The sequence below is a fragment of the Zea mays genome, chromosome 7 (genome assembly GCF_902167145.1).
Source record: "Zea mays cultivar B73 chromosome 7, Zm-B73-REFERENCE-NAM-5.0, whole genome shotgun sequence".
Lineage (NCBI taxonomy): Eukaryota > Viridiplantae > Streptophyta > Magnoliopsida > Poales > Poaceae > Zea > Zea mays.
In genome coordinates, this window is record NC_050102.1 from 82489941 (window position 1) to 82515287 (window position 25347).

The 25347-nt window shown below is 45.9% G+C and overlaps 1 protein-coding gene and 1 long non-coding RNA gene across 10 annotated transcripts; one reads left to right on the top strand and one right to left on the bottom strand.

Moving 5' to 3' along the window:
- Positions 1-1799: 1799 nt before the first annotated feature.
- Positions 1800-25347, bottom strand: LOC541956 (enhancer of polycomb-like protein101). Of its 9 annotated transcripts, XM_035960757.1 has the most exons (15): positions 24836-25315; positions 23538-23667; positions 23343-23445; positions 22522-22624; positions 22404-22445; positions 19072-19195; positions 18007-18072; positions 17759-17797; positions 12314-12394; positions 12099-12146; positions 5611-5661; positions 5458-5526; positions 3186-3431; positions 2478-2730; positions 1800-2386 (listed from the first exon to the last, which is right to left on the bottom strand). In XM_035960757.1, exons 4-15 carry the CDS (start codon positions 22611-22613, stop codon positions 2349-2351), a joined length of 1149 nt encoding a protein of 382 aa, XP_035816650.1. In that variant the 5' UTR covers positions 22614-22624; positions 23343-23445; positions 23538-23667; positions 24836-25315; the 3' UTR covers positions 1800-2348. The 9 variants fall into 9 exon arrangements, with proteins under 9 accessions (XP_035816650.1, XP_020396303.1, XP_020396304.1 ...); XM_020540714.3 differs by lacking the exons at positions 22404-22445; positions 22522-22624 and having other exon boundaries at positions 2478-2494; positions 2595-2730; positions 24836-25343; XM_020540715.1 differs by lacking the exon at positions 24836-25315 and having other exon boundaries at positions 23343-23441; positions 23538-23635.
- On the top strand, positions 19203-22797 carry LOC118472941 (uncharacterized). Its single transcript, XR_004851449.1, has 2 exons — positions 19203-22054; positions 22142-22797. It is a non-coding gene; the product is annotated as an uncharacterized lncRNA (long non-coding RNA).

Below are 25347 nucleotides of genomic sequence, written 5' to 3' on the forward strand. Positions count from 1 at the left end.
GGTCGTGTGCGTAATCATAGTTGGTGAAGCTCAATAGGACCGCGGTCTTCTTGCTCCTATACATCTACAACCTTGCGTGGAGTAGGTATGTGCATTGAATGTTGTTGTCCCCTACGGACTTCGGCTGAGTATTGGCCTGGGTTTGTCTTTCTTTACCCGAGGGCGGGCTCAGGCGAGGCGGAGACCATCGTTCTAGGGAGAGGGCACCTCGACCGGGACGTGGATTCTCCTGAGAACACACCATGTCTGAGGGCAGGCTCGAGCGAGGTGGAGTTATGGTGACCCCTGAGGGCAGGGGGCTCGGGCGAAGCGCAGCTTATGATCCTTCGGCCTCGGGGAACGTGCTTTGGCGGTGGTCTACGTTAAGAGTTTTTTAGGGGCGTAATCTAGGTACCCCTAATTACTATACCCGACACCACTAATGAGCCAAATCAAGCATGGTGCTTCACCTTGAGCTTTTCGACCAATGCTACTTGCGGTTGTAGAGGGATTAATCACTAATTGCTCAGTTAAAGAAATTTGATGCTAACAATATAAAATTATAATCTTTAATCACTTAGTTAAAACAATCATGAACCGCTATTGTTCGAATTTGAGAGTAAATGTCTGAATGGCAGCGTTTTGTCAAAACTTCAAAGCTCAATTAAAATGGATTTCACCTATAAGCCAATCACAAATTTGTTGTCGTCGAGTAAAAAACATGACTATTTGTTGAACATAGCATGAGCACTAGCAAGAATGACCCAAATAGCTCAAAAAACAAGTTATCTATGACATGAGCATGACCATGATTGACCAAAATTGAACAACTTAGGTGATGTTTGGTTCTATGTACTAAAGTTTAGTACGTGTTATATCAAATCTTTAAATGGTTATTACGAGTATTAAATATGGTCTAATTATAAAATTAATTATACAGCTACAGACTAAACGACGACAAGACAATTTCTTAAGCCTAATTAATACATAACTAACATGTGTTTACTATAGCATCATCATTGACTAATTAGGCTTTGTCATTAACTAATTAGATTTAGTAGGTTCGTCTTATCGTTTAGTCCTCGTCTATATAATTAGTTTTATAATTATATTAAAGTTTAGTAAAAGAAAACAAACATAACATTAGACAGTTAGACCCATTCTACAAACCTAGATGCAAGCCAGGTCATTAAGCAAGCAAGTCCAGGATCGAGTGGTCATCATCCCATTTTTAGGCCACGAATGAATCCAAAAGGTCACTTGGATTTATTCTAGGTCAAGAATTAAAAGAAAGTCAAAACCAGACATTTATTTTCAGTCCGAGTCAACGAACAGCTCTAACAAGCTACACCGTGGATCCAAACCAGGCCGATTCGTTCCGTATGGAAAGAGGCAGGGAACGGGCCTATCCAGCCAAATCAAACCTTAACAGCATGTTTGGGAGCAGAAGGAATAGGGAAATTAGAGTTAAAATCCAGTTGTTATTCAATTTTAAATAACACGAGAAATTTAGCCTCTAATCCCCATAATTCATCTGGCTTCCAAAGAAGCCCTAATTGTAACATGTCTGCTGTTCTGCATACCAGATCATATTGATGCTAACACGAGCCTGATGCGTGATGAATCATTGCTGCAATCAAGGCATTTTTTCAATAAGGGCCAGTTTGGAAACTCAAATCTTCTTTGGTATTAAAGGGAATTGTAGAGGAAATTAGTTTATTTCCACCTCAATCCCCTCCAATCCCGAAGGGGATTTGAGGTTCCTATTTCCTAAAGTAGCCCTAAAGTAGCCCAGTGTCATCAGCAAGAATCAGAACATATGGCAGTCCTGACAATAACCAGCTATTTGTTGGCGGTGTTACACAACAAAAACCTGAATCTGTACACGGTTACAAGAGGAAGCTGCGCGCCAACCCAACATTCAGCAACAGATTCAATAACATTGTTGGCCCCTTTCCATTCCCATTTTCTGCCTAACCTACTGACTAATGACATCTGCCACAAAAGGGCAATGCACATTGGGTTTCAGTATATACACACGTGCATTAGTTGAATGCATGCAACAAGGTGTTGAAGAATTATACAGAAAAGCTGAACTTAGCAATGAGAAGGATTTCCTCTCCTCCAAATGAATAATCAAATGAGAGAGCATGATATGAATACTGACCCTAAATGCAAAGATTAGACAAAAAGATCTACTCTTTCACCTACACTGCAATAATTTTACAACAGCTGTGAAAAAAGATGACCAAGCCACATCTGAGCAAGAAATGCTAGCCCCACGAGATCCCATATGCTCTCGAACTTCCACTGAGGCTGCTGCTTATCAAGGAGCTTTCTCTGCCTTCCATCAGAATGAACCACTGGGCTCAACTCACAATGGACTCTCCAAGGGCCAATTTGGCACCTATGGAAAAACAATTGCTCAGAGGCTTCACAAATTCCATAGCTGTGCCAGTGCCATTAAGCACTATGTGCATATGAAAAACCGCTTCAACCTTCAGGTGAGGGGGGCCTGTGACCGTATGGCACATAATAAGTCTCCTGGTCAATTGGTGTCCGGAGAAGAGGATTCCATCGATCAAAGATGATGCGGCCGCCTCGTCCAATCCTACCTCGACACCGAAATGGTGGTGATGTGGCACCATTCTCAATAGGAGGATCTGGTGGTGGCTTGATACCTGCTGCAACCAACTTCTCCGGATCAAGCGGTCTTGTGAATAAGAATACTGGCTCCTCAGGATCCTGTATCTGAAGAAGCTGGTAAATGAACTTGACAAGGGAACTAAAGCAACTGGAGTCTTTTCCGATCTACACCAAATTCCATTCCAATTCACAATTGAACACTAAATGACAGTGGTGCCCTTAATTCAAATGCTCAATGTCTTAGAGGGCAACAAAATATTATTTTGCAAAAAGAAAAATCTGGATGTCCACTAGAGCATCCGCTATCTGTCCAGTTTCTCACTGGATTCCAGTCAGGTTTTTTCTATTTTATATTTTGTGTTTGCTCAAGTTCCATAACTTTCTGGAACAAAATAAAAACAAATTCAAACAGAACTTTATAGCTTTCTTAATTATGCCAGCTAAAATCATTAGGCTAGTGGGGTTAGCATGAAACATGTGTTTAACACCGTTTTTTCCTCTCTTTTTTTGGATAGTGAACGATATGAAAAGGATAAAAGGAGGAGACTGAGACACCCTACCCTTTTAAATACACAGCCATTCTGCTGAGGTCTCCTTTTTAGCTCTCGTTCACGCTTTATGCGAAGTGGAGGGATCACAGATAGCTTATTAGCAGAAAACCTTGGATGGAAAACTGCTGGACGTATGTATGTCTGTTCAGTTGCAGTATCATCTGAATCCACATCATCATCGCTCGATTCAAATCTGCTCGAAGTTTGCTGGAAGCCAGACAAGGTAGTCCCATCCTCAACAAGCTGGGCCTCATGCTGAACCAGAAAAAAATGTAGTAAGGCAACAAGAATCTAATTCACCACTGCCCAGAGTTAGAAAGCTAATATACTAGGGAATTAAAAAAGGAAGTGGACTTTAACTAGAATCTTAAATCTGGACAGAACATAATATCAGCAAAAGACAGACCCAGTGCCGGACATGTGGGGCCCGTGTAAGGGATAAACCGAGGCCAGCCTTTCCCCACAAATGCGGAGAGGCTGCTTCGAACCCGCAATCTGGTGACTCGGTGAGATGGCTCTCACCACTGCACCGGGCCTGCCCTTCACAGAACATAATCACTCATTGATAAATCCTTAATCATGAGTAGTGGACCATAATATAAGAAAAATGTATTTAATGAATTTACCCGGACACTTCTGCTCCCACATGTGTAAAATTATAGAAGTGAAGCTAGCCTTTTACATCCATTCATGGAACCAAGTACCATCAATCCTCACCATGACTGTAACTAGTGTCGATTTTTTTAACCTATGATATAGTGCCAATGTTGCATTGGTAGTTGTGGAGGCTACCAACCTTCCTGACATCTAAGAATGAAATAAGAAAAAAAAAGTCTATCCACAATCTGGGGGCTATTAATTGCAGTACTGTGAATATGAACGTAAATATTGCCACGGCATCTGTGTGGGCAAGAACCTACCATAGCAAAGATAGCATGTAGTTATGGCTTCTAGGTGGGTGCCTTGTGAGCCCAATTTGGCTTTTTTCTGAGAAAAATTCACGTTCGAACCCCTGGACGACTTAATGTCATTTTTAGACCCTTTGCTCGACGTCATAGATCATGGCGCCGAGGTAACATGGCTCGGCGCCATGGCCTATAGTGCCGAGGTACCTTGTGCGCTAGATTCTCCTGCTACGCTAGCGTCTACGTGGCCGAGCTCGACGCCATGAATCATGGCGCCAAGCTCCCGTCTCCGGTCGTGGTACTGACCTGAAACCTGTGGAATCTATCTGTCCATCCATTACAAACACTAGAACAAACACCACTCGCTCTGGGAGAAAGACACTGGTTAGCTGGACGGAACTGCACACGAGGCAGACTATAGTACTAGAGGGAGAGTGAGATGGAGTCAGCGCCAAAACAACAGACACAGTGAGTGCATGCATGCGACACTGTGTGTCCTGTGTCACTGTGTGGCATGCCTCTGCACTCTTCTTCTGTGCAGCAGTATGCTGATGCCGCGTCTGCAGGCTTTTCGGCGGTGGCCTGGCTGCCCTCGAGTTCTTTTAGACTGGTGACTGGACACTGGGCATTGGCTCTCGAGCCTACTAAGCGTATTATATTATTTATTATATGGTTGGCCATTGACACAGCGGTTTTATCCATACTACCTTAGTTACGTACGATAGTCGGACGACCTAGCTTTTGCAGTGGGCACGAGCCTGCAATTTTTTTTTGTCTCTATGGTACCGTTGTCCTCTCTAGTTTGGCTAGGGATATCATAAAAACCATTTTGTTTAAAATGAGGAAACTCACACTACGAATCGCCCAAGCTACCTTACATAGAAAGCCAGTAGAAAGCCTGCAGACGACGTGGCAGTAGCATGCCGGTGCACAGACCGATGGGAGCAGAGGTGTGCCATTCTACACTAGTGTACACACTACACAATACACCCAACTAGCACAGATTGACGGGAGCTCGGCGCCATGATTTATGGCGCCGAGCTCGGCCACGTAGACGCCAGTGCGGCGGGGAGTCCAGCGCACCAGGTACCTCAGGAACCGTGTTACCTCGGCGCCATGACCTATGTGCCGAGCAAAGGGTCCAAAACGACATTAAGTCGTTCAGAGGTCCAAACGTAAATTTATCTCGGAAAAAAGGCTAAATTGCAAAAAAATCGGTAGGTGGGTGAGGTCATAGGATTGCAAACATAACAGGTGAATGCAAGCAAATAATAATTATCCAATGTGCCTAATGATGTTGTCCCCATTTTATGTGCCGCCAAGAGAAGGATATCTGTAATTCACTTTTTTGGGTGGGAGGGGGGAGGAGTTTATACCTTATATTTCATCTGAACACGCTGCAGGTTAACTTGGCACTCCATGGCCTCCCGCTTTGTCTCCTCCCTCTGTAAATCATGTGTTAGTAGCTACATCTACAGAAGCTGTTTAGAAATTCTAAAGAAATGATACAAGTCCATGCAAGCACTAACCTTAATCAAAGCATCCATTAGTGCTTTTGCTTGCTCCAAGTTGCGTCGCACCTGATGTAAGATTTTTCAAGCTAGCATCATAAGCAGTAAAAAGCACAAATCACGTAGCACATGCAAGATCTTGTAAGATTCAACCTATATCAAGACATATGCAAAACAATGGTTTTACAGATTTTAATTCATGCCCTCCTTAACTTCACAACTGCATCACATAAAATAAAGGTACCACAAAAACTAGTGAAAAATACAAAAGGGAATTCTTCATTCTAATAAGCCAAATCAAGAAAGCGAATACAGTTCCTTAACTAAACATAATTACCAGACTATTGTTAGCAATAAATGTGCATTGTTGTTGAAAAACTAGGATTACTTTTTCCCTTTTGAACATCTTTGTACAAGTTCTGTTAAAAACGAAGAAACGCTCCATGTAGCATCAACACAAAAGGATGGTTAAATAACTAGATCACTAAATTAGTGAGCACCTAGAAAAAAATATTATAACTGAAGAAAGGAATTAATGAAAATCATGGAGAAGTAATCAGGTGTTGATTCAATCATAGTGTCAAAATATCCAACTTACATTTTCTGCAGTTAGAGAATAGGAATATTGCTTTCTTTATGCTGCTTTCCATGCACCCCTATTCAAGGTTAAATCTTTGGGTAAATTCCATCCTTTCAAGCCTCGGTTTATTGTCTCTTCCTATTGTTAGACTCCTGTTTAGGGTCTTGGCTTGATCCCTCTTGTATTTACCTTACAACCCTATGTAATGGGCTTGGCCCACCTATTTGGTCTATATAATATACTCCCAACCCTAATTAGGGTTAGGGTTTTCAGCTATTCTAACTTGGTATCTAGCTAGGTATTTTTTTCTCCTCTTCCCCCTCCCTCCCCAGCCGCGAGCCACTGGCCCCTCGTTCCCCTAGCCACCGGCAATCCCCTCCTCCCCTAGCCACCAACCCCACCCCGCCTTGCCGCTAACCCCATCCCTCCCCATCCTGCTGCTCCCTGTGAGCTGTCGCGCCGCCGTCTGGGTGCCTCCCCTCCGGCCACACTGCCTTCCTTTACCGATTGGACGCTCCCCTGCCCCACCTCCGCGGCCCCTCCTCCCCATGGACCCCTACTGCGACGACGCAGTCCTATTCCCCACCACCGGCGCGAGCGGCGTCCACAACCCTGCAGGCGAGACCGAGCTCGCAAGGGCCACCAGTCTAGGCGACCACGCCGCCGCTGCAGGCCGCGTCCCTGCTCCCCATGCACGGGCAGCAAGGCTGACCTCTGCCCCGTCGCTTCCCTGCTCGTCGACGGCCGCACGCACACTCGCGTTGTCCCCCTGCTCTCCCATGTCGACCGTGGCAGCACCTGCTGCCACTATCACCTTCTCCACGACTGGCGACCTCTTCCATGCTGCTCCCGCATGGAGCCGTGGACGCCTCATCCCATTCCCGCGGTCTTGGGTGCTGATTCCTTTTCTTCGAGTGCCTGCGCGCTCTCCTTCCCCGGCACTGTTGCTCACCACTGGGCGTCGCCGCCCGCAGCCCCGCCTGCTGAACGCAGGACCTCCCACGGCACTGGCGATGTCTGTTGCCCCCTTTCACTTCCACAGTATTACTGCTGGCGTCGCCCCTTCACCTTCCTCACCGATCTAGCCCCCTGTGCCACCGCACCACGCGCATCCTACGATGTCCTACCGCCCTCGGTGCCTTCGGCTCCGCCCCTCCCCTCACTCCAAGGGACCCCTACCGCCGCCACATTTCTCGCGCCTCCCTACCGTGTGTGTGTGTCTTCCTCCGCAATGGCCAGCTTGTCCAGGGCACACTCATAGCCTTTGACCGAGTTCAGAACCCTATTCTTCGTGATTGCATCGAGCTCCACCCTCAGGCGGGCCGCCACGTTAATGAGTCGCAAGTGTTTCCTAGTGCTGTGATTGCCTCCCTAACGATCGAGACCCTACTGTCTCCCTCACCTCCTAGTGGCTCTGTCGGTGCTCCTCCCTTGGCTCTCTCCTCGCACCTCGTGCCTTCGCCACCCCCTCTCTCCCACCGATTGGGTGGTCGACTCCGGAGCCTCCTTCCACACCACTCCTACTACCAGCTCGTTATCTCACTCTCATCCTCCCCACCCCTCCCATCCTTCCTCTATCGTTGTGGGGAACGGTTCCACCCTCTCAGTCACCTCAGTAGGTGCATCGGTTCTTTCGAGACCATTCTACCTTAACAACGTTCTAGTTGCACCCCACATGATTCATCCCCCTCTCTCGGTTCGTCACTTCACTATTGACGACCACTACTCTATGGAGTTTGATCCCTGGGGGCTCACCATACGACACCCTACTACTTGTGTCGTGCTTGCTTGTTGTGACAGCTCTGACCCCTCTACTCTATTCGCTTGCCATTCACTTCCCCCACCAGCATGTCCTCCCATGCTCTGGCCGCTACCACCACCTCCACCATTTGGCATCATTGTCTTGGTCACCCCGGCCCTGACGTCCTCTCCAAGCTCTCTAGTACCTCTGATATATCTTGTCGCAGGGGCTCCTCTGAGCGCCTTTGTCAATCCTGTCAGCTCGGCCGCCACTCTCGTCTTCCTTTCTCTACTTCCACGTCCCGGGCTGCTCAGGCCTTTGATCTTGTCCATTGTGATATCTGGACTTCTCTTGTCTTCAGCCTCTCTAGTTACAAATACTACCTATTCATCCTGGATGATTTCTCTCATTTTCTCTAGATTTCTCCACTGTGGCTCAAGTCCGATACCTTTCCCACCTCACCCACTTCTTCGTTTGGGTCTCCACTCAGTTCTGTCGCCCGGTTCGTGCTCTCCAGTGCGATAACGATCGCGAGTTTGACAAATTCGCCTCTCGCTCCTTTCTCTCCCATGGCGTTCAGTTGCGACTCTCGTGTCCCTACACTTCCCTAAGAACGACCGAGCCGAACAGATTATCCGCACCACCACCATGATCTGTTGCCTCCTCTTTCAGGCGTCTCTTCCCGCCAGCTATTGGGCAGAGGCCCTGAACGCTGCTACCCATCTCCTCAACCGCCTTCCCTCCAAGGCAGTGAGTCACCCCACCCCGCACTTCGCCTTGTATGGCACAGCCCCCTCCTAAGCCCACCTTCAAGTTTTTAGATGTGCCTGCTATCCCAACACCTCTGCCACTGCTCCTCACAAACTCTCCCCCGCTCCACTCGCTGCTTTTTCCTCGGTTACTCCCATGACCACAAGGGGTACCGATACCTTGACATCCTCACCCACTGCATCATCTCTTGGCATGTTGTCTTTGATGAGGAGGTTTTCCCTCTTGCTGACTCCTCCCCACCCACGACCTTGATTCCCTCCTCGATGTTGATTGTGTCGACGTCTCTCTTCCGCTGTCGTCTCTCACGCCTGTGCCTCGTGTGGCACCGTCGACCCTGTCTGCGCCATGTGTGGCCCCATCGACGAGCGTCGCCCTGCCATTTTCGCCTGCGCCATGCGCGACCCCATCAACGAGCGCGGCTTCGTCGACCCCGCCTGCGCCACGCACGGTCGTCGACGAGTGCGGCCTCGCCGCCTTCACCCAGCACGGCCCCATCGCATGTGCCCCATCTGGCACGCTTTGCCGATCCCGTCCGCGTCTACCACCATCGCGGGTGAACCACTCCATCAATACTCGCCGCCCTGCCAGCTCGTTCATGTGACGAGTCACCGGTATACCACCTGGTCGCCATCCATCGTGACCCCGGCCATGTTCACTCGATGGTGACTCGTCGCTCGGCCGGAGTTCTCCGCCTTGTCGACCAGCTGGTCCTAACTGTCGTCGCTCCTCCAGATGCCTCCTCGGTTCCATCCTTTGTTTGTGCCGCCCTCGTCGATCCCCACTAGTGTCGCCCTATGTAGTCATCGACTTTGCTAGCCAACCACACCTGGACCTAGCGCCACATCCACTAGGCATCAACGTGGTTACTGGCAAGTGGCTTTTCTGCCACAAGCTCACCTCGGATGGCTCACTCGACCGCTACAAGGCTTGTTGGGTCCTTCGAGGCTTCACCCAGCGCCCCGAAGTGAACTACGACAAGACCTTCAACCTCATCAAGTTTGCCACAATTAGGGTCTTCTCCCTCTCCCTCTACTAGGACTGGGTGGTCCACCAGCTCGACGTCAAGAATGCCTTCCTCCACAGCAGTGACAGAGATGGTCTACTGCAGCCAGCCCACCAGATTCGTCGACTCCGTTCGACCGGGCTTGTTCTGCCGGCTGAATTGCTCCCTGTATGGCCTCAAGCAGGCGTCGCGGGCTTGCTAGAGTCGCTTCGCCTCCTACTTGGCCTCCTTCGGCTTCGTCGAGGCCAAGTCGGGCACGTCCCTATTCATCCATCGGCACGATAACGACACTGTCTACCTCATGCTCTACGTCGACGGTATCGTGCTCACAACATCCAGTGCCGCTCTTCTTCAGCGCACGATCGCCGCTCTTCAGCGCGAGTTCGCGATTAAGGACATGGGGCCTCTTCACTTCCTCGAGATCACCGTCGAGCGGCGGCCTCAAGGTCTCTTCCTCCACCAGCGCCAGTACGCTCTCGACATCCTGGAGCGGGCTGGCATGTCCGATTGCAAGCCCTACTTCACGCATGTCGACACTCAGGCAAAGCTCTCCGAGGACGATGGGCCCCCGGTCACCGACGCGACAGCCTACCGGAGCCTCACCGGCGCTCTCCAGTATCTGACCTTCTCCCGGCCCGACATCGCCTACGTCGTCCAGCAAGTGTGCCTTCACATGCACACCCCACAGGAGCCCCACCTCACCGCTCTCAAGTGAATCATTTGCTATCATCGCGGCTCCATCGACTACGGCCTACTCCTTCGACCCTCCCTGATGTCGGAGCTCGTGGTCTACACCGACGTTGACTGGGTTGGCTGCCCCGACACATCGTCGTCTCGCGCTCCAGCACTAAGGCCGAGTACCGTGTTGTGGCCAACGGCGTGGCCGAGGCCTCCTGGCTCCACCATCTTCTCCAAAAGCTCCCCTCGAGCGCGCCACCCTCGTCTACTGCAAAAACATCAACGTGGTCTACCTCTCCACCAATCGTGTGCAGCATCAGCGCACAAAGCACGCGGAGATCGACCTTCACTTCGTCCGCGAGCGTGTCGCCGCCGGTGATGTTCGCGTTCTCAACGTCCCGACCACGTCGCAGTTCGCTGACATCTTCACCAAGGGCCTGTCGTCGAGTGTATTCACTGAGTTTCGATCCAGTCTCAACATCTATACATGATAGAGTTGAGACTGTGGGGGGTTAGACTCCTGTTTAGGGTTTTGGCTTGAGCCCTCCCCTATGTAATGGGCTTGGCCCACCTATTTGGTCTATATAATATACTCCTAACCCTGATTAGGGTTAGGGTTTTCAGCTATTCTAACTCATATATCAAGTTCGTCCTTCCCATGCCTCTCATTGCTATCGCGTAGGATCCAACTACACATTGGTGTCTCTAGAGGTCTATGTTGGACATATCTAAACCATCTCAACTGGTGTTGAACAAGCTTTTCTTCAAGTGATGCTACCCCTAGCTTGTCCAGCATATCATCGTCCTAGACTCAATCCCTTCTTGTACGACCATAAATCCAACACAACATACGCATTTCCACAATACTTAACTATTGAACATGTCATTCTTTTATAGGCCAACATTATGCACCATACAACATAGCAGGTCTAATCATCATCCTACAAAACTTGCCTTTTAGCTTGTGGTATTCTCTGTCACATAGAACACCAAAAGATTGACGCCACTTCATCCACCCTACTTTGATTGTATGGCTAACATCATCAATCTCTGTCTCTCTATATCATCCTTTCCCAGCACTACTTGACCTTCCAAACTAAAATCTGGCTCCTCATGTGTAGTAATGCCAAAGCCACAAGCTGGTAATGGGGCTCATTTTCTCTCTCATGTGTAGTAATGCCAAAGCCACAAGCTGGTAATGGGGCTCATTTTCTCTCTCATGTGTAGTAATGCCAAAGCCACAAGCTGGTAATGGGGCTCATTTTCTCTCTTCTTCCTAGGGCTGACAATGGGCTATAAATTTTGCACTATAAGATTTAAGGATCGAAGCGGGTTAGGATCGGGCTCTATTTATAGTCATTTTTGAACTATAATTTATTTAGGGCTTTGACATTTTGTGAAGAACTATTTGGATCACGATCCATTACCACCCCTACTTCTTCCTCTACCCTCCACCTCTTTCTCCAATGGAATTTCATGGATGTAGAGGGGCTGGAGCCCCCCCAGTCCCCATGTAGATCCGCCCTTGCCCGCCACAAATTCAATTTCCTATTTACTCTTACCCAGCTTTCATCAACTAGTGCTATATCATCTGTAAAAAGCATAAACCACAGGACATCCCCCTGTATGCCCCTTGTGACCACATTCATCACCAAGGTAAAAAGGCAAGAGCTCAAAGCAACATTAGTATGATTCACTGATGCAATAAACACAAGGAAATAATTGTTGCTTACCAAGCGGAGTTTTTCGAATGATTGGATATTGTTTTCCCTTCTTTGCATCTAGAAAAGGCAGCAAGCCAGCAAGAATTATATAACTGAAGGGAAAAGCATCACTCATGTTTGAAGGGAAGCGTGATACCAGAAGGTAAAATTCAAAAAGGGGGAAATTGAGCTTCACTATTAATAGCTGCAGTCATAATTCAAATCACAGGTCTCAAGCCACCTACCCTTCTTGTATGAAGACGATGAGCCTTTTCTCTTGGTCTGAAGACATTGTATGGATTTGTATCATTCACTGGTGGAGGCGGCTGCAAAACAACAGTCAATTAGTTAATGCAGGCAAGCAACCAAAAACATACTATAACATCCTAACTTGATAAACCAAAACAAAGCACACGGATTTGTCACAAATTGTAACATTTGATTATGGGTTGGCCCTAAGGATGAATTTCATCAAAGCACTCCATGAGATTCATTAATGCCTTCGAGGAAAAGGTGTGCTACAATATACAATTAATTTGGGATGCCAAAAAGAATAACCAAGTTGCAAACATCATTAATAAGGGCCTCTACCTAAACTACAGGAGTCAGCACTTTGCAAGCCAAACAGAAGCTGCCTTTTAAAACTCTCATTCAATCAAAGATTTAATCCAACATCTGCACTGCTATCATGCTGTTACAACATGTGATTTCAATTTCATTAAGAAAATTAGAAGTTTGTCACAGATGTATCATGCATGCATATGCTTGTCACTTCAGTAGATAAAAAAAAAGATTAAAAGAGGGACCACTCATCGTAGGGTTTCACAAATATCATGTTGTAAGCGAGAAGGAGCAGGCAAAACAGTTGCCACCCCCGGGATCTCCGTCTCGGGCCACAGTCGACATGGGTGGGCAGAAGTCAGCCTTGGTGGATGCGCGAAGTTCGTGTCGCCTCGCTGTACATGCTGGTTCAAGGCCACGGAGAAGCCCCACCATCACTTACTTTCGGCAAAGGAGGAAGGACAGTCAGCCAAGACAGCTGCTAGACACGTCCCCGCCTCCCCCTTCGGGTGCAAAAGAGTTCATCGATAAGCTGACCAGACCAGCAGGTGGGATTCTGAGGGCGCCAGTCAGAAGGTCGCGACAAGGCAAAGCTACAGCCACTGAGGTGGTGCCCCGACGTAGCAGAAGGGTCGTCGGAGTAGGAGTGGAGCGACTGCCACCTCCTCCACCGGCCAAGCAGCGCAAGAAGCGTATTTTGAAGGAGCTTGGTATTGTGAATGCTGGAGAAACTGAGACTATCAGGCCAGAAGATCTTGATGAGTATGCCAGAGTTTTCAGAAAAGGCCTTTCAGAGGTGCAGATCACGGCCATGGCAGCGCTATTCGGCTGGTCTAGGCCTAAGGAGCTGCTACAGGGCGGACCAATCTGCTGATTTATTGGGTTTATACAGGGTCTCTTGCTGGTAGTCGTTCTTTTTTTCTTTCCCTATGGATCCTTCAAAAATTCTAATTTGGAATGTGCTTGGCCTTAATGGGTCTGCTAGACAGGATGTTGTACGCACTTTGGTGGATTCTGCTCGAGTTGATGTGGTCTGTCTTCAAGAAACTAAAATGGTGGATGTCTCTCGGTTCCTTTTATTGCGGATGCTAGGACCAGCTTTTGACAATTTTGTATTTCTACCTTCTGTTGGTGCTAGTGGTGGCATCTTGGTGGCTTGGAAAAATAGCATTGGTGTTTGTGCGGGCAGTAGGGTGGATGAACATAGCGTCTCTGTAACTTTCATTCTAGCACCAGCTCACCATGGTGGCTTACATGTGTGTATGTGGTCCGCAAGGGAACCATGAGAAGATTCAGTTTTTGCAATCTCTTAGAGAAATTAGAGCTCTTTGTACTGGGCCGTGGCTTGTGCTGGGGGATTTCAATCTGATCTTAAGGGAGGAAGAGAAGAATAACAATAACTTAGACCATGCCATGATGGGCAGGTTCAGGAAATGGGCAAATGACTTGCTCTTAATGAAATCCCGTTGATTGGCCGGAAATATACATGGTCGAACGGACACTCTAATCCTACCCTGGTCAAATTGGATAGGGTTTTCTGCACAACAGATTGGGAGGAGCAATTCACAGATTCTCTTCTCCAGAGCTCAGCCACGGATGACTCCGACCATTGCCCTTTGGTGCTTGGGTTTCGTGATTTCAGCAGAGGAAAAGGGAGGTTTCACTTCCAAGCATTTTGGCCTAGGATGGAGGGATTTCGTGACGTGGTAGCTCAATCTTGGGCGTCTGTTCCAGCAGGCCCTTGCCCACTCATCACTTTGGCCAACAAATTAAAGACAACGGCTAGGAGTCTGCAGAGCTGGAATGACAAAAAAGTTGGGAGGATTAAGCTGCAGCTTGAGATGGCTAGGGAGCTCCTACATCAATTAGAGGTGGCGCAGGACAATCGTTCCTTATCTCCTGGTGAACTGTGGCTCCGAAGCCTGCTCAAGAAGCACTCCCTTGCCCTGTCCTCTATCTCTCGTACCATGGCAAGGCTGAAATCGCGGATTGGGTGCCTCAAAGAAGGTGATGCCAATACCTCTCTTTTTCATGCACAAACAAGGTTCAGGAAGAAAAAGAATTTCATTGCAGCGGTGCACTCAGAGGATGGGAAAATCTGGACTGCCCATGAAGGAAAGGCAGCAGCCTTCTTTGATTTTTATCAAGGGCTCCTTGGAACTGCAGAAGTAAGGGATGTTACCGTTGATCTGGAATCTCTGGGGATGCCATCTTATGACCTTGATACCCTTGCTGCGCCTGTCTCGGAGGAGGAAGTCTGGGATACAATTAAGTCCCTTCCTTCGGACAAATCCCCGGGTCCTGACGGGTTCACTGGTAGATTTTACAAAAGTTGTTGGTCGGTGATCAAGGCTGATTTCATGGCGGCAGTTTACTGCATTTGGGCTAGAAATTTCAGAAACTTGGGTCCGCTAAATTCAGCTTTTATTACACTTCTGCCCAAGGTGGAGGGGGCCACTAGTGTGAGAGATTTCCGCCCAATCAGTATGGTTCATAGTTTCGCGAAGTTGGTGACTAAATTGTTGGCTAACAGGTTAGCAGGCCGGCTGCAAAATATGGTTTCCCCCAATCAAACCGCTTTTATTAAGAAACGGTTTATTCTTGACAACTTCATGCTAGTCCAGCAGACGACCAGATTCTTACATTGTCAGAAGCAGGCTTGTATCCTTCTCAAGCTAGACATTTCAAAGGCTTTTGACTCGGTATCGTGGGCCTTCCTTATCGAGGTCTTGAAAAAACTTGGTTTTGGACAGATCTGGTGTGATATAATAAGCGGGTTGTTAGCTACCTCTTCTACCAAGATTTTACTAAATAGTCTGCCCGGGGAATGTATTGGGCATCAACGAAGGCTGAGGCAGGGTGATCCTCTATCACCTATGTTGTTTATTCTTGTAATGGATGTCTTGAATCTGCTCGTGCAGCGAGCCTCTGAGGAAGGGCTTCTTCAACCTCTCTCTACAAGGAATATGCAGCACCGTATCTCGCTGTACGCGGATGACGCAGTGTTATTTCTAAGCCCTACTGCCCCGGACATCAGTGTGGTTATGGATATTCTTCATCTTTTTGGTTCAGCTTCAGGTCTAAGGACTAATAGCCCTGTTTGTTTCGGCTTCTGGCAGCTTCTGGCCACCAAAAGCTGTTGCGGACTGTCAAACGCTCAGCTTTTCAGACAGCTTCTATAAAATTCGTTGGGGCAAAAACCATCCAAAATCAACATAAACACGTAATCGGTTGAGTCGTTGTAATAGTAGGAATCCATCACTTTCTAGATCCTAAGCCCTATGAACAACTTCATCTTCCTCCACACGTAATCGTAATGATACTCAGATTCCCCCTACAGCCAAATTCTCCCCACAGCCAGATTTTCAGAAAAGCTGGTCAGAAAAAAGCTGAACCAAACAGGCCCAATATCCAGAAGAGTAGTGTGTTCCCAATCTGTTGTCGGGAAGAAGAGGTGAATTGCTTACAGGACTTGCTGCCATGTAATATTTCAGATTTTCCCTGTAAGTACCTCGGTTTGCCTTTGTCTGCCAAGAAACTCACAAGGGACCAGGTTCAGGCCATTGTGGATAGAGTGGCCAGCCTTCTGCCAGGATGGAAAGCTGAGCTCATGACCAGGGCTGGTAGAGTTATTCATGTGCAGTTCGTCATGACGGCAAAGATGATTTATGCAGCTTTGGCACTTGACCTTCCTGTATGGGCCATCAAAGCAATCGATAAACTGAGGAAGGGCTTCCTCTGGAGGGGCAGGAAAGAGTTCTGTGGTGGTCATTGCCTCCTGGCTTGGCCTAAGGTTACCCGTCCCAAGGAGCTGGGTGGTCTTGGGATTAGTGAGTTAAAGAGCCTCTATTGGGCTCTGAGAGCTCGTTGGCCATGGCTGGAGAAAACAGATCCCAGTAGGCCTTGGGCGGACTTCCCCACTCACGTTTGTAAGGTGGTACAAAATCTGATTGTTGTAGCCGTTACTACTAAGCTCGGTGATGGAGCCAATACCCTTTTTTGGAAGGACAGATGGTTGGATGGGAGATGTATTAGGGACATAGCTCCTGCAATGTTTGATATGATGCCCTTGCATCTTGCCAACAAACGGTTGGCCAAAGATGCTCTCCCTAATCTCCATTGGATCTCCGATGTGAAAGGGGCAATTTCAGTTAGAGTCATTGCTGAATTCCTGGAACTTTGTGAAGTGCTTGAGGCAGTTGTGCTTCAGCCTAGAATAAGGGATCGACATATATGGAAATTCAGTGCTTCAGGGGATTATACAGCTAGTTCTGCTTATAAAGCTCTCTTCCTTGGTTCAGTTCAGTTTGAACCAGCAGAGCGAGTATGGAAATCTTGGACTCCTGGGAAGTGCAAGTTCTTTATCTGGCTTGTGGAGCATAATAGGTGTTGGACAGCTGACAGGCTCAGAAAAAAGAGGGCTAGACCGGCCAGAGCAATGCCCCTTGTGCGACCAAGAGGCTGAAACCATAAATCATTTGTTGGTCAAATGTGTTTTTGCCAAGCAATTCTGGTTTGATTTCCGTAGTTCAGTGGGGTTGCAGGAGCTGTGTCCAGCTCACGAGGATTCCTTTGAGTCGTGGTGGAAGTCTAGCAGCTCTCGGGCATCTGATCTTATGAGAAAGGGTTTCAATTCTTTAGTAATCCTAGGTGCTTGGACCATATGGAAGCATAGGAATAGATGTGTCCATGATGGATGTAATCCTAGCTTGGTCACAGCCCTTAGGGTGGCTCGGGAAGAGGCGGTGCTCTGGTCCTTGACTGGAGCCAAGGCCCTGTCTTTCCTCCAAGTCGAAGAGTTGCTGGCTTAAAACAGCGTTGTGGGTCGTGTTTTCTCCGTGTTAGTCGGTGATCCTTAGTTAGTTTCTAGTGTTGGGGTGTAATGTGTGTGATGTAATGGGGTTCTCTCCCCCTTTCTTCTTCTTCTATTAATACAAAGATGTGCAGCTCTCCTGCGTATTCCAGAAAAAATGTTTCACAACTGGAATCTGGAATAATTGTAAAGAACACAACACTAGTTTACATCGGACTCAAGAAATAGCATTCATAAACAGAAGAGTGCTAAAACACAAAAGGAAATTCATAAAAAGTTGAGATAAATTACTAAGATACAGAAGAAATATGCTAACCTGCAAACGCCGAAGAATAGGCTTTTGCCATCGCTCCCTCTGATAAATAAAAGATACAATATAAAAGAATTATAAGCCAAGTTTCATATTTAAAGTCTAACCAAGATAAGAAGGCTTCAGACATGAAAATATATAGTGAAAACAAGATATGAAAGCCAATGATAGAAACTCATGCTACAAAAACTAAAAAAAAGGAACATTGCTTGTACAAAGAAATCATTGTGCTGCATCTTAGAAGTAAAAAACACCTTTGATTTCCAGTAGTTGTATACAGCTTGGAAAACGGCATTTCGAACAGATAAGTACTGCAAAGCCTATAAAGAAAGCACTTGGTCAGTAACTGTTCAAATTGAAACAAAACAGATTGATAAGGTAACCCGCCCCAAGAATCTAGAGACAAAAAAACTGAAGAATAATCAGATCACCTGCACATTTATGACATACTATTCTCATTTTAACTTAATATTCACAAACATTAGTAAGAAAATCCATGATGGCGTACGCACTAAAAACTAACAGTGTTGGGACGTAATTCTACTCGCTGCAAAATTTCCTTGATAATTCATAATGGGCGCACAAGGTTTAGATTATGTATGTCATATTAGACACCAATATTTGTCAACAAACAACAGTACGAGTGTTAGAGTGGACGCACTAACCAGTTCAACCCAAAAGCTTAAACTGATGGGAGAAGGTAGTCAATCCACTTGTACACTTCAGCACACCCCTCGTGTGCAGCCAGAGAAAAAAGCACAAACGCAGCCAGAGAGAGGCGCAAACGTGGAAATAAATGGGTGGAGGCACAAATAAAGAATCTGCCAGGATTCGAACTAGAGACCTCGGGCTTCGATACCATGTTAGAGTGGACAGTTCAACCCAAAAAGCTTAAGCTAATGGGAGAAGGTAGTCAATCCACTTATACACTTCAACAATAAGAACATATTGCAAAGTCACTTCTGTTATAAATATCTTGTACTGCTGTTGTTAAGGAATACAACACTGAAAAAACATGGGAGTTTTGAATTTAATGCATAAGTGTTTTCACACATTGGACACCGGACATCAAACATAAGTATATTGTACATCCTAACACAAACAACGAACAAAAACATTCATATCAGATGTGTCTAGCATGAAGAGGTCTAAGACACTAAACACACAGAATTGAATGGCCAGCTTTCTATGTATTTGAGCTTCAAGTGGATCAGAAGTACGAATGATGCTGCTATATCAAGTACAGGATCCACTAAAATGAAATATAGTCAGCATGCTAAGTTATCTCCTTAAGGTTTCCATTTAGCATGTGGTTTTACCTCCATAGCAGCATCTAGCTGTAAGAGGACTGGCACTGGTCCTATGAAAGTTGGTGTTATGGCTCCTGCTCTTTCACGAGCTCTGTGGTCCAAAACTTCCAACTTGAATAGGAGGGCCTCCAACCTGTGATAGGAGTCGAATTAAAATATAGAAAAAATCGCAAAAGATAAAAATAATTGACAAAGTGTTCTTTTGCACAAAACTAATAGAACAGAGGAAAGGAAGTTGAAATATGAATTGCCCTCCCCCACACAAAAAAGAGTCAGAAAAAACACCAAAACACGTCATACAAATATTACTTAGTCACTAAGAATATTCTAAATAGTACAGCTGTACAAAGTACAAGTGTTAACTGAACTTCAGAAGCAAAACAGACTTATTGTCCTTCCCGTCCTTATTAAGGCGTCGCTTAAGCGTAAGCAACACTTAAGCATTAAGGCGTGATTAGAAGGCAAGGCGTCCTGCTCGCCTTGCCCACGTACGTCGCCTTAGCAGCAAGGTGTGGCAAGGCATCCTCGGGGTGTCGCCTTAGCTATAGGATAAGGTTTGGGGGGGATAATACCTGGACGATTGGAAGTCCATCCAACGTGAACAGTGAAAGGCTGGAGGTTGTGCGCGGCTGAGGTTCGCAGAACAGAAATGGCGGCGCGCGGCGGCTCAGGCGCGCAGGGCACGGCGACGAGCAGCCCCGGCCCTGGCCCTTCCTCCCTTCTGCAGGCATTCAGATGGCGCGGCGCAGGCGCGTGGCACGCTCCTGCTCTGTCCAAGCTTCCCAGACGCAGGGTACTGGGTACTCCCTCCTCTACCCTCTTGTATTCTCTGTTCTTCCATTCCCTCCACTACTCTGAATTCGTACGCTTGGGACTTATTTTGCAGTTACTGCCTTGTCTTGCTCCAGTACTGCACTGCACAGCTTGAAAATGGAGAGTGAAGGCTCTGTTGGTGCTCCGGTTGATGTTGATGCATATGACCCTATGGCTGATCCAAAGCGGAGAGCAAAGTCCAATGATCACGAATGGAACTATGGCTATTGGACAGCAACTTGGAACCGAGATAAGGTCGCATGCAGTATTTTCAAGACCGTGACAACTGGAGGGATCAAAAGGTTGAAAGAACATCTTGCAGGTAGTTTTGCGGACACATTAATGTGTTCTAAAACTACAACAGAGATTAGAAAAAAAAAAGAAAGCATATTTGGACAAGAATAAGATATGCAAGCCTATTTTCCTTGATGATGATGGTCAGGGGCAGCAGGATACCATTTCTGTTCATCAACCTAGCTGGACAGCCTCTAAAAGGACGAGAGCTGCATCTCAGTTTAGGGGAGCAGCTCCACAACCATCCAACATGGAAAAAGAAACAGAAAAAATTGCAACCATGCTTTGGAGAACTCCGGAACAAGTTGTGGATGACAGGCGCTCATCAGGGTCGCACCAAAGCACCATAGAGGCTAGAATGAAGCTAAAGGCTGACAGAGATTATGTGAATGAGCAATGGGCACTGTGGTTCTATGAGTGTGGCATTCCTTTTAATGCCATTAGTTCCCAGAAGTTTCAGATTGCTTGTGAAGCTCCCGCACAATATGGTTCAGGTTATGTGCCTCCTAGTTTCCATGATTTGAGGGAACCTTTACTTAATTCGTGTGTGAAGAAGACAAGCAACATGAGAGCTAAGCATGAGATAGTATGGAGAAATTATGGCTGCACCCTGTTGTCTGATGGGGACTGATAGAAGGGGTCGTCACCTATCAACTTCCTTGTTAACAGACCAGAAGGTACTTATTTTATGGAATCTGTTGATGCATCAAATGTACAACATAATGCAGATATGCTAGCTGATTTGCTTGAGAGAATTGGTAAGATTGGAACTTTGGAAGAGATAAGGTTGTTCAAGTAGTAACTGATAATGGTGCTAAACTGCTAATTACAAGGCAGCAGGCGGGATTTTAATGGACCGGAATACCTGATTCCAACATTATTTTGGACTCCTTGTGCTGCACATTGTTTGGATCTCATGTTGGAAGATATTGGAAAATGGAAAGACTTCAAGAAGCCTACTGCACAAGCCAAAAGGGTCACCAGTTTTATTTATAGGCATGGAAGAATTTTAAGTGCAATGAGGGAGAAGACAGGTGGGATGGATCTGGTGAGACCGGCAGCAACTTGATTTGCCACATGCTTCCTTACATTGAAGCGCTTACACAAACATCGAGATGCCTTGAGAGCTCTCTTTGTGAGTGATGCATGGACCAACAACAAATTAGCAAAGACAGAGGCAGGCAAGGGTGTGTATGACATTGTTCTATTCAAGGTTTTTTGGTCCTCGGTTGAAGATTGCCTTAGAGCTTCGGCGCCACTTCTTATTGTGCTTAGAGCAGTACATCGTGATGAAAAACCAGCCATGCATAGAAGTTGCTGCACTAATGAATGTTGCAAAAGAGAAGATAAGGCTTAGCTTTCCTACCCAAAACAAGCAGGCATTGCTGAAAAAATCATGGACATCATTGAGCGTCGGTGGGTGACACAAATGAACCATCCATTATATGGAGCTGCACTCTATTTGAACCCGGAAAAGTTTTTTGCCATCCAAAAGAAGGGGTATGATACATATGTTGAAGAGCTAATGAGTTGTTTCAATGATGTGCTAGCAAGAATGAAGCCTAATGAAGAATTTAGGTCCATGATTGATGAATATGCCATGCATTATGAAGACCAAAGAGGGCCTATCTTTCCTAGCAAGTTAGTGCTCGAAAATATTCAATCAAAAAGCCCTCGTAAAAACTATATATGATTGGTTGATTGTTTTCTTATTTCAGCATATGCATTCCATTATTAAATGTTGTTATACATTTGCATTTGTAATAGTTGATCGGTGGTGTTCGTATGGTGGTCGGGCATATGAACTACAAAGATTTGTGAAGCGTGTGGTTAGCCTTTGTGCTTCATCATCCGGTTGTGAGAGGAATTGGAGTACATTTGAATTGTAAGTCCATCATAGCTACTTTGGTTATGCTTAAATCTGTTTCTTGCTACTTATTTAGCTTGGCATTTCTGTTTTTAACATTTATAGATGCATACAAAGAAGAGAAATCAGTTGTTACACAAGAAGTTGAATGACTTGGTCTATGTTTCATACAATTGGAAGATGGAAAGTAGGTTCCAAATGAGAAGGGAGAAAGCCGGCTCAAGTTATGACTCGTTAGTTATTAAAGACTTTGATTGGGACAATAAGTGGATAGACCCATCAGTGGTACATCCGGGCAGGGATAATGATGGTCTTAATGATTAAACATGGGGTCATGTTCATGTTGCTGCTGGAGCATCAAACTCACTTCGAGGGCGCAACCTTCCAACGCAAGCTAGGCAGACCAAACCTACACAAAGCATGCAAGAATGAGGACACAAGTTGAAGAAGATGGAGAAGAAGCACATGATTCTACTGATGATGACATTGAGCCTGATCCACCAGATGACATAGATGTGAGTGATGTTGATGAAGCTTTTGGTGGGGAAGAAGGCAGAGAAGACAATGTTGATCCCATTGTTGATAAGTCTGACAATAGATATTGAGAGTTTGAGACTTCATTGAGATGAGAGTATCAAAAACTACTTATGTTGACTTTTAGCTTATTATGTTTGTTTATGTTGAACTTGTAGAGTGCTATTTGGTACTATCCAACTTTTATTTGGGACTAATTCCCTATATTTTCTTATTATTTATTTTTATGTGTGTGTGTGGTGTCGCCTATCCACTTAAAAGGCAAAAAGGGGGATGCCCGCCTTATTGCCTTAATAACTATGGTCTTCCATTTCACAATATGCCTCTATAACCACCATATCAAAAACCAAGGAAGCAATGACAGGTTGCAATCACTTAACGTCTTTCATATTCTTAAATAGGGCAAGATAGTAGTAGCATAAATACGCTCTAGCCGACCTCAATTGACAAATATTTAAAATAGCCTCGAAACATATACTGCCTCCATTCCAAATTACAAGTTTTGGCTTTTTAGATACATATCTTTTGCTATGCACTCAAATATGCACTATATCTAAATGCACAGTAAAAGCAATGTATCATTATTTGGAATGAAGGGAGTAGTTCTAAACTCTCAAGTTCATTCCAAAATTTTATGCACATGGTGCATACTCTAACCACGACTTAAATTCCAGCCTTAGGTCCTTTAACAAGCCATCCAATTTATTTAAGATAATGCATTTCTTAGTTTATATATATCCTTAAGTTATCTAGATCAATAGTGTTCGCTTACTTTTCAGGGTTTATATTCTTCCGCTCGCTATTGAATTCTTCAAGCCAGTCCTCGTCTTCATTGTCAAGGTCATACTCGACAAATTCACCGATCTCAGCCCTGGCTGCAGATAGTGATAACTCTTAGTAATAAACATAACAGTATAAGTTTAACAAGAAAAGATTGCATCCCCAGGGAAAGTAACAAGAAAGAAACCTCCTCTTCCACGTATATAAGATGTCGGTTGTGCAAAGGTACGAGTATAGTCCCTTTCATATGTGTCAACACCATCAAATTGTGGTGTAGGTATTTCCTGGGCATTTTTCTTACTGAGTGCTTGATTTCCCTGCAGAGTAGAGTGATATAATTCCTTTGTCCAGCATCCGTTGAAACATATAGTGGCAGTCCAATAGGTGTACCAAGAACACATTGATTTAGGTGAGGGAGTTAGAGAAGCCCACATCAGACTACGTTTTCTTGCAATAGCAGAATAGCCATGCAATAATTTACACTGGTCAGAAATATATATTCAGATAAACCTAGCAAAGCAACGATTTTGAATTCTTCCAAGGACAAGACATTTAAGAAAAAAGGGCACAATAGGAAAAAGTCACTATGGTTTCAATTAGACGGAGATTAAAAAAATTAATATTGTTGGAGATGTGCACCAACAAATTACTGTATAATATCTGAACTATTGTCCAAAAAATAACAACCAGTGTGTATCCAAATTCCAGACAAGAGAACCAGGCAATGAGTTCAAAATAGATAAATTCATAAAGGCTTGCCCTCTTATAAATAAGGAATACAGCGAATGAAAGTAGTAACAGCAACAACTTCATTAAGCGATACTTCAAACCTAAAGGTGAGTGATATTGATAGGTTTATAAAGAAATGTATATGGCAAGCTATTATAGTATACAGCATGTACATTCCACCGGAAAAGCCTTATTTCTACCTAATTTTAATATAAGGCCGTGTTTTATTCCAAATAATTGAGAGGAAACGGAAAGTAATCTAATAATGAAATGGGGAGCGTTTTCTAGATATTGGTTTCAATTATGGGATTCAAACCGGTCCTAATAGATACTTCGTTATATTGTCCACGTAAATTTAACCACAATATGCTAGTAAACTTCATTTGACATGTACAAACATTACTAGGATTGGAGTGATTCCATGATATTACAACCTGTAGTCTAATACATGTCCTCTTCATTTTCATTTTCACAATGGCTACCAAGACAACAACTACAACGAACAGTACAGAGTACAGACACATGACTCACATAACAGAAAGCTTAGTTGGTGAAATGGGACCAACATTTAACATTGCTGAAGTTCAAACTCAAGCAACAGGACGCGGTGAGCCTATAAGCACAAGAGTACAGAGTACAAGCACAAGAATAAAGCTCAATTCAAGTCACTTCAACCGAGAAACGAACTCTATGAGCCTATAAGCACCAACATTTAACATTGATGAAGTTCAAACTCAAGCAACAGGACCAAAATACCTCGCCTTCTGTGGCATTGTTGGCCCCAGACGCGGTGAAGTCAGCTCCTGAGTGACGCAGCAGCACCCCAGCCCTCGCAGAGGACAGTGGTGCGATCCCTGGCTCCTCATCCTCGAACTCACGCACAGACTTGAGGATGGGGAGCTTCTTGTGGATGTCTAGCGGCCGCGGTCTGAACGAGAGCCTACTCATAGTTCCCACAACCCCCAACGCCGCTGCAACCTCATCTCATCTCCGCCCACCACCTCCTCGCCTAACCATCCGCCCGCACCGGCTCGCCCAAGGCAGTGAACGCAACGAGAAGCTCGGGAGAAACCCTAGGTCCGCAAGGGCCGAGTGGCAGGGCCTGGCGCCCCGGACGGCGGGAACCGCGAGGGATGCCGCGGAGCAGTGGGTGACGCGGAGTAGAGGAGGCGGGGGCTAGGGTTAGGGTTTTGAGCAGGGAATCGGGTTCTTAGGGTTTGAAAAGAAATGGAAGCGAGGGAAGAAGACGCGAGGAGGAAGACAGAGGC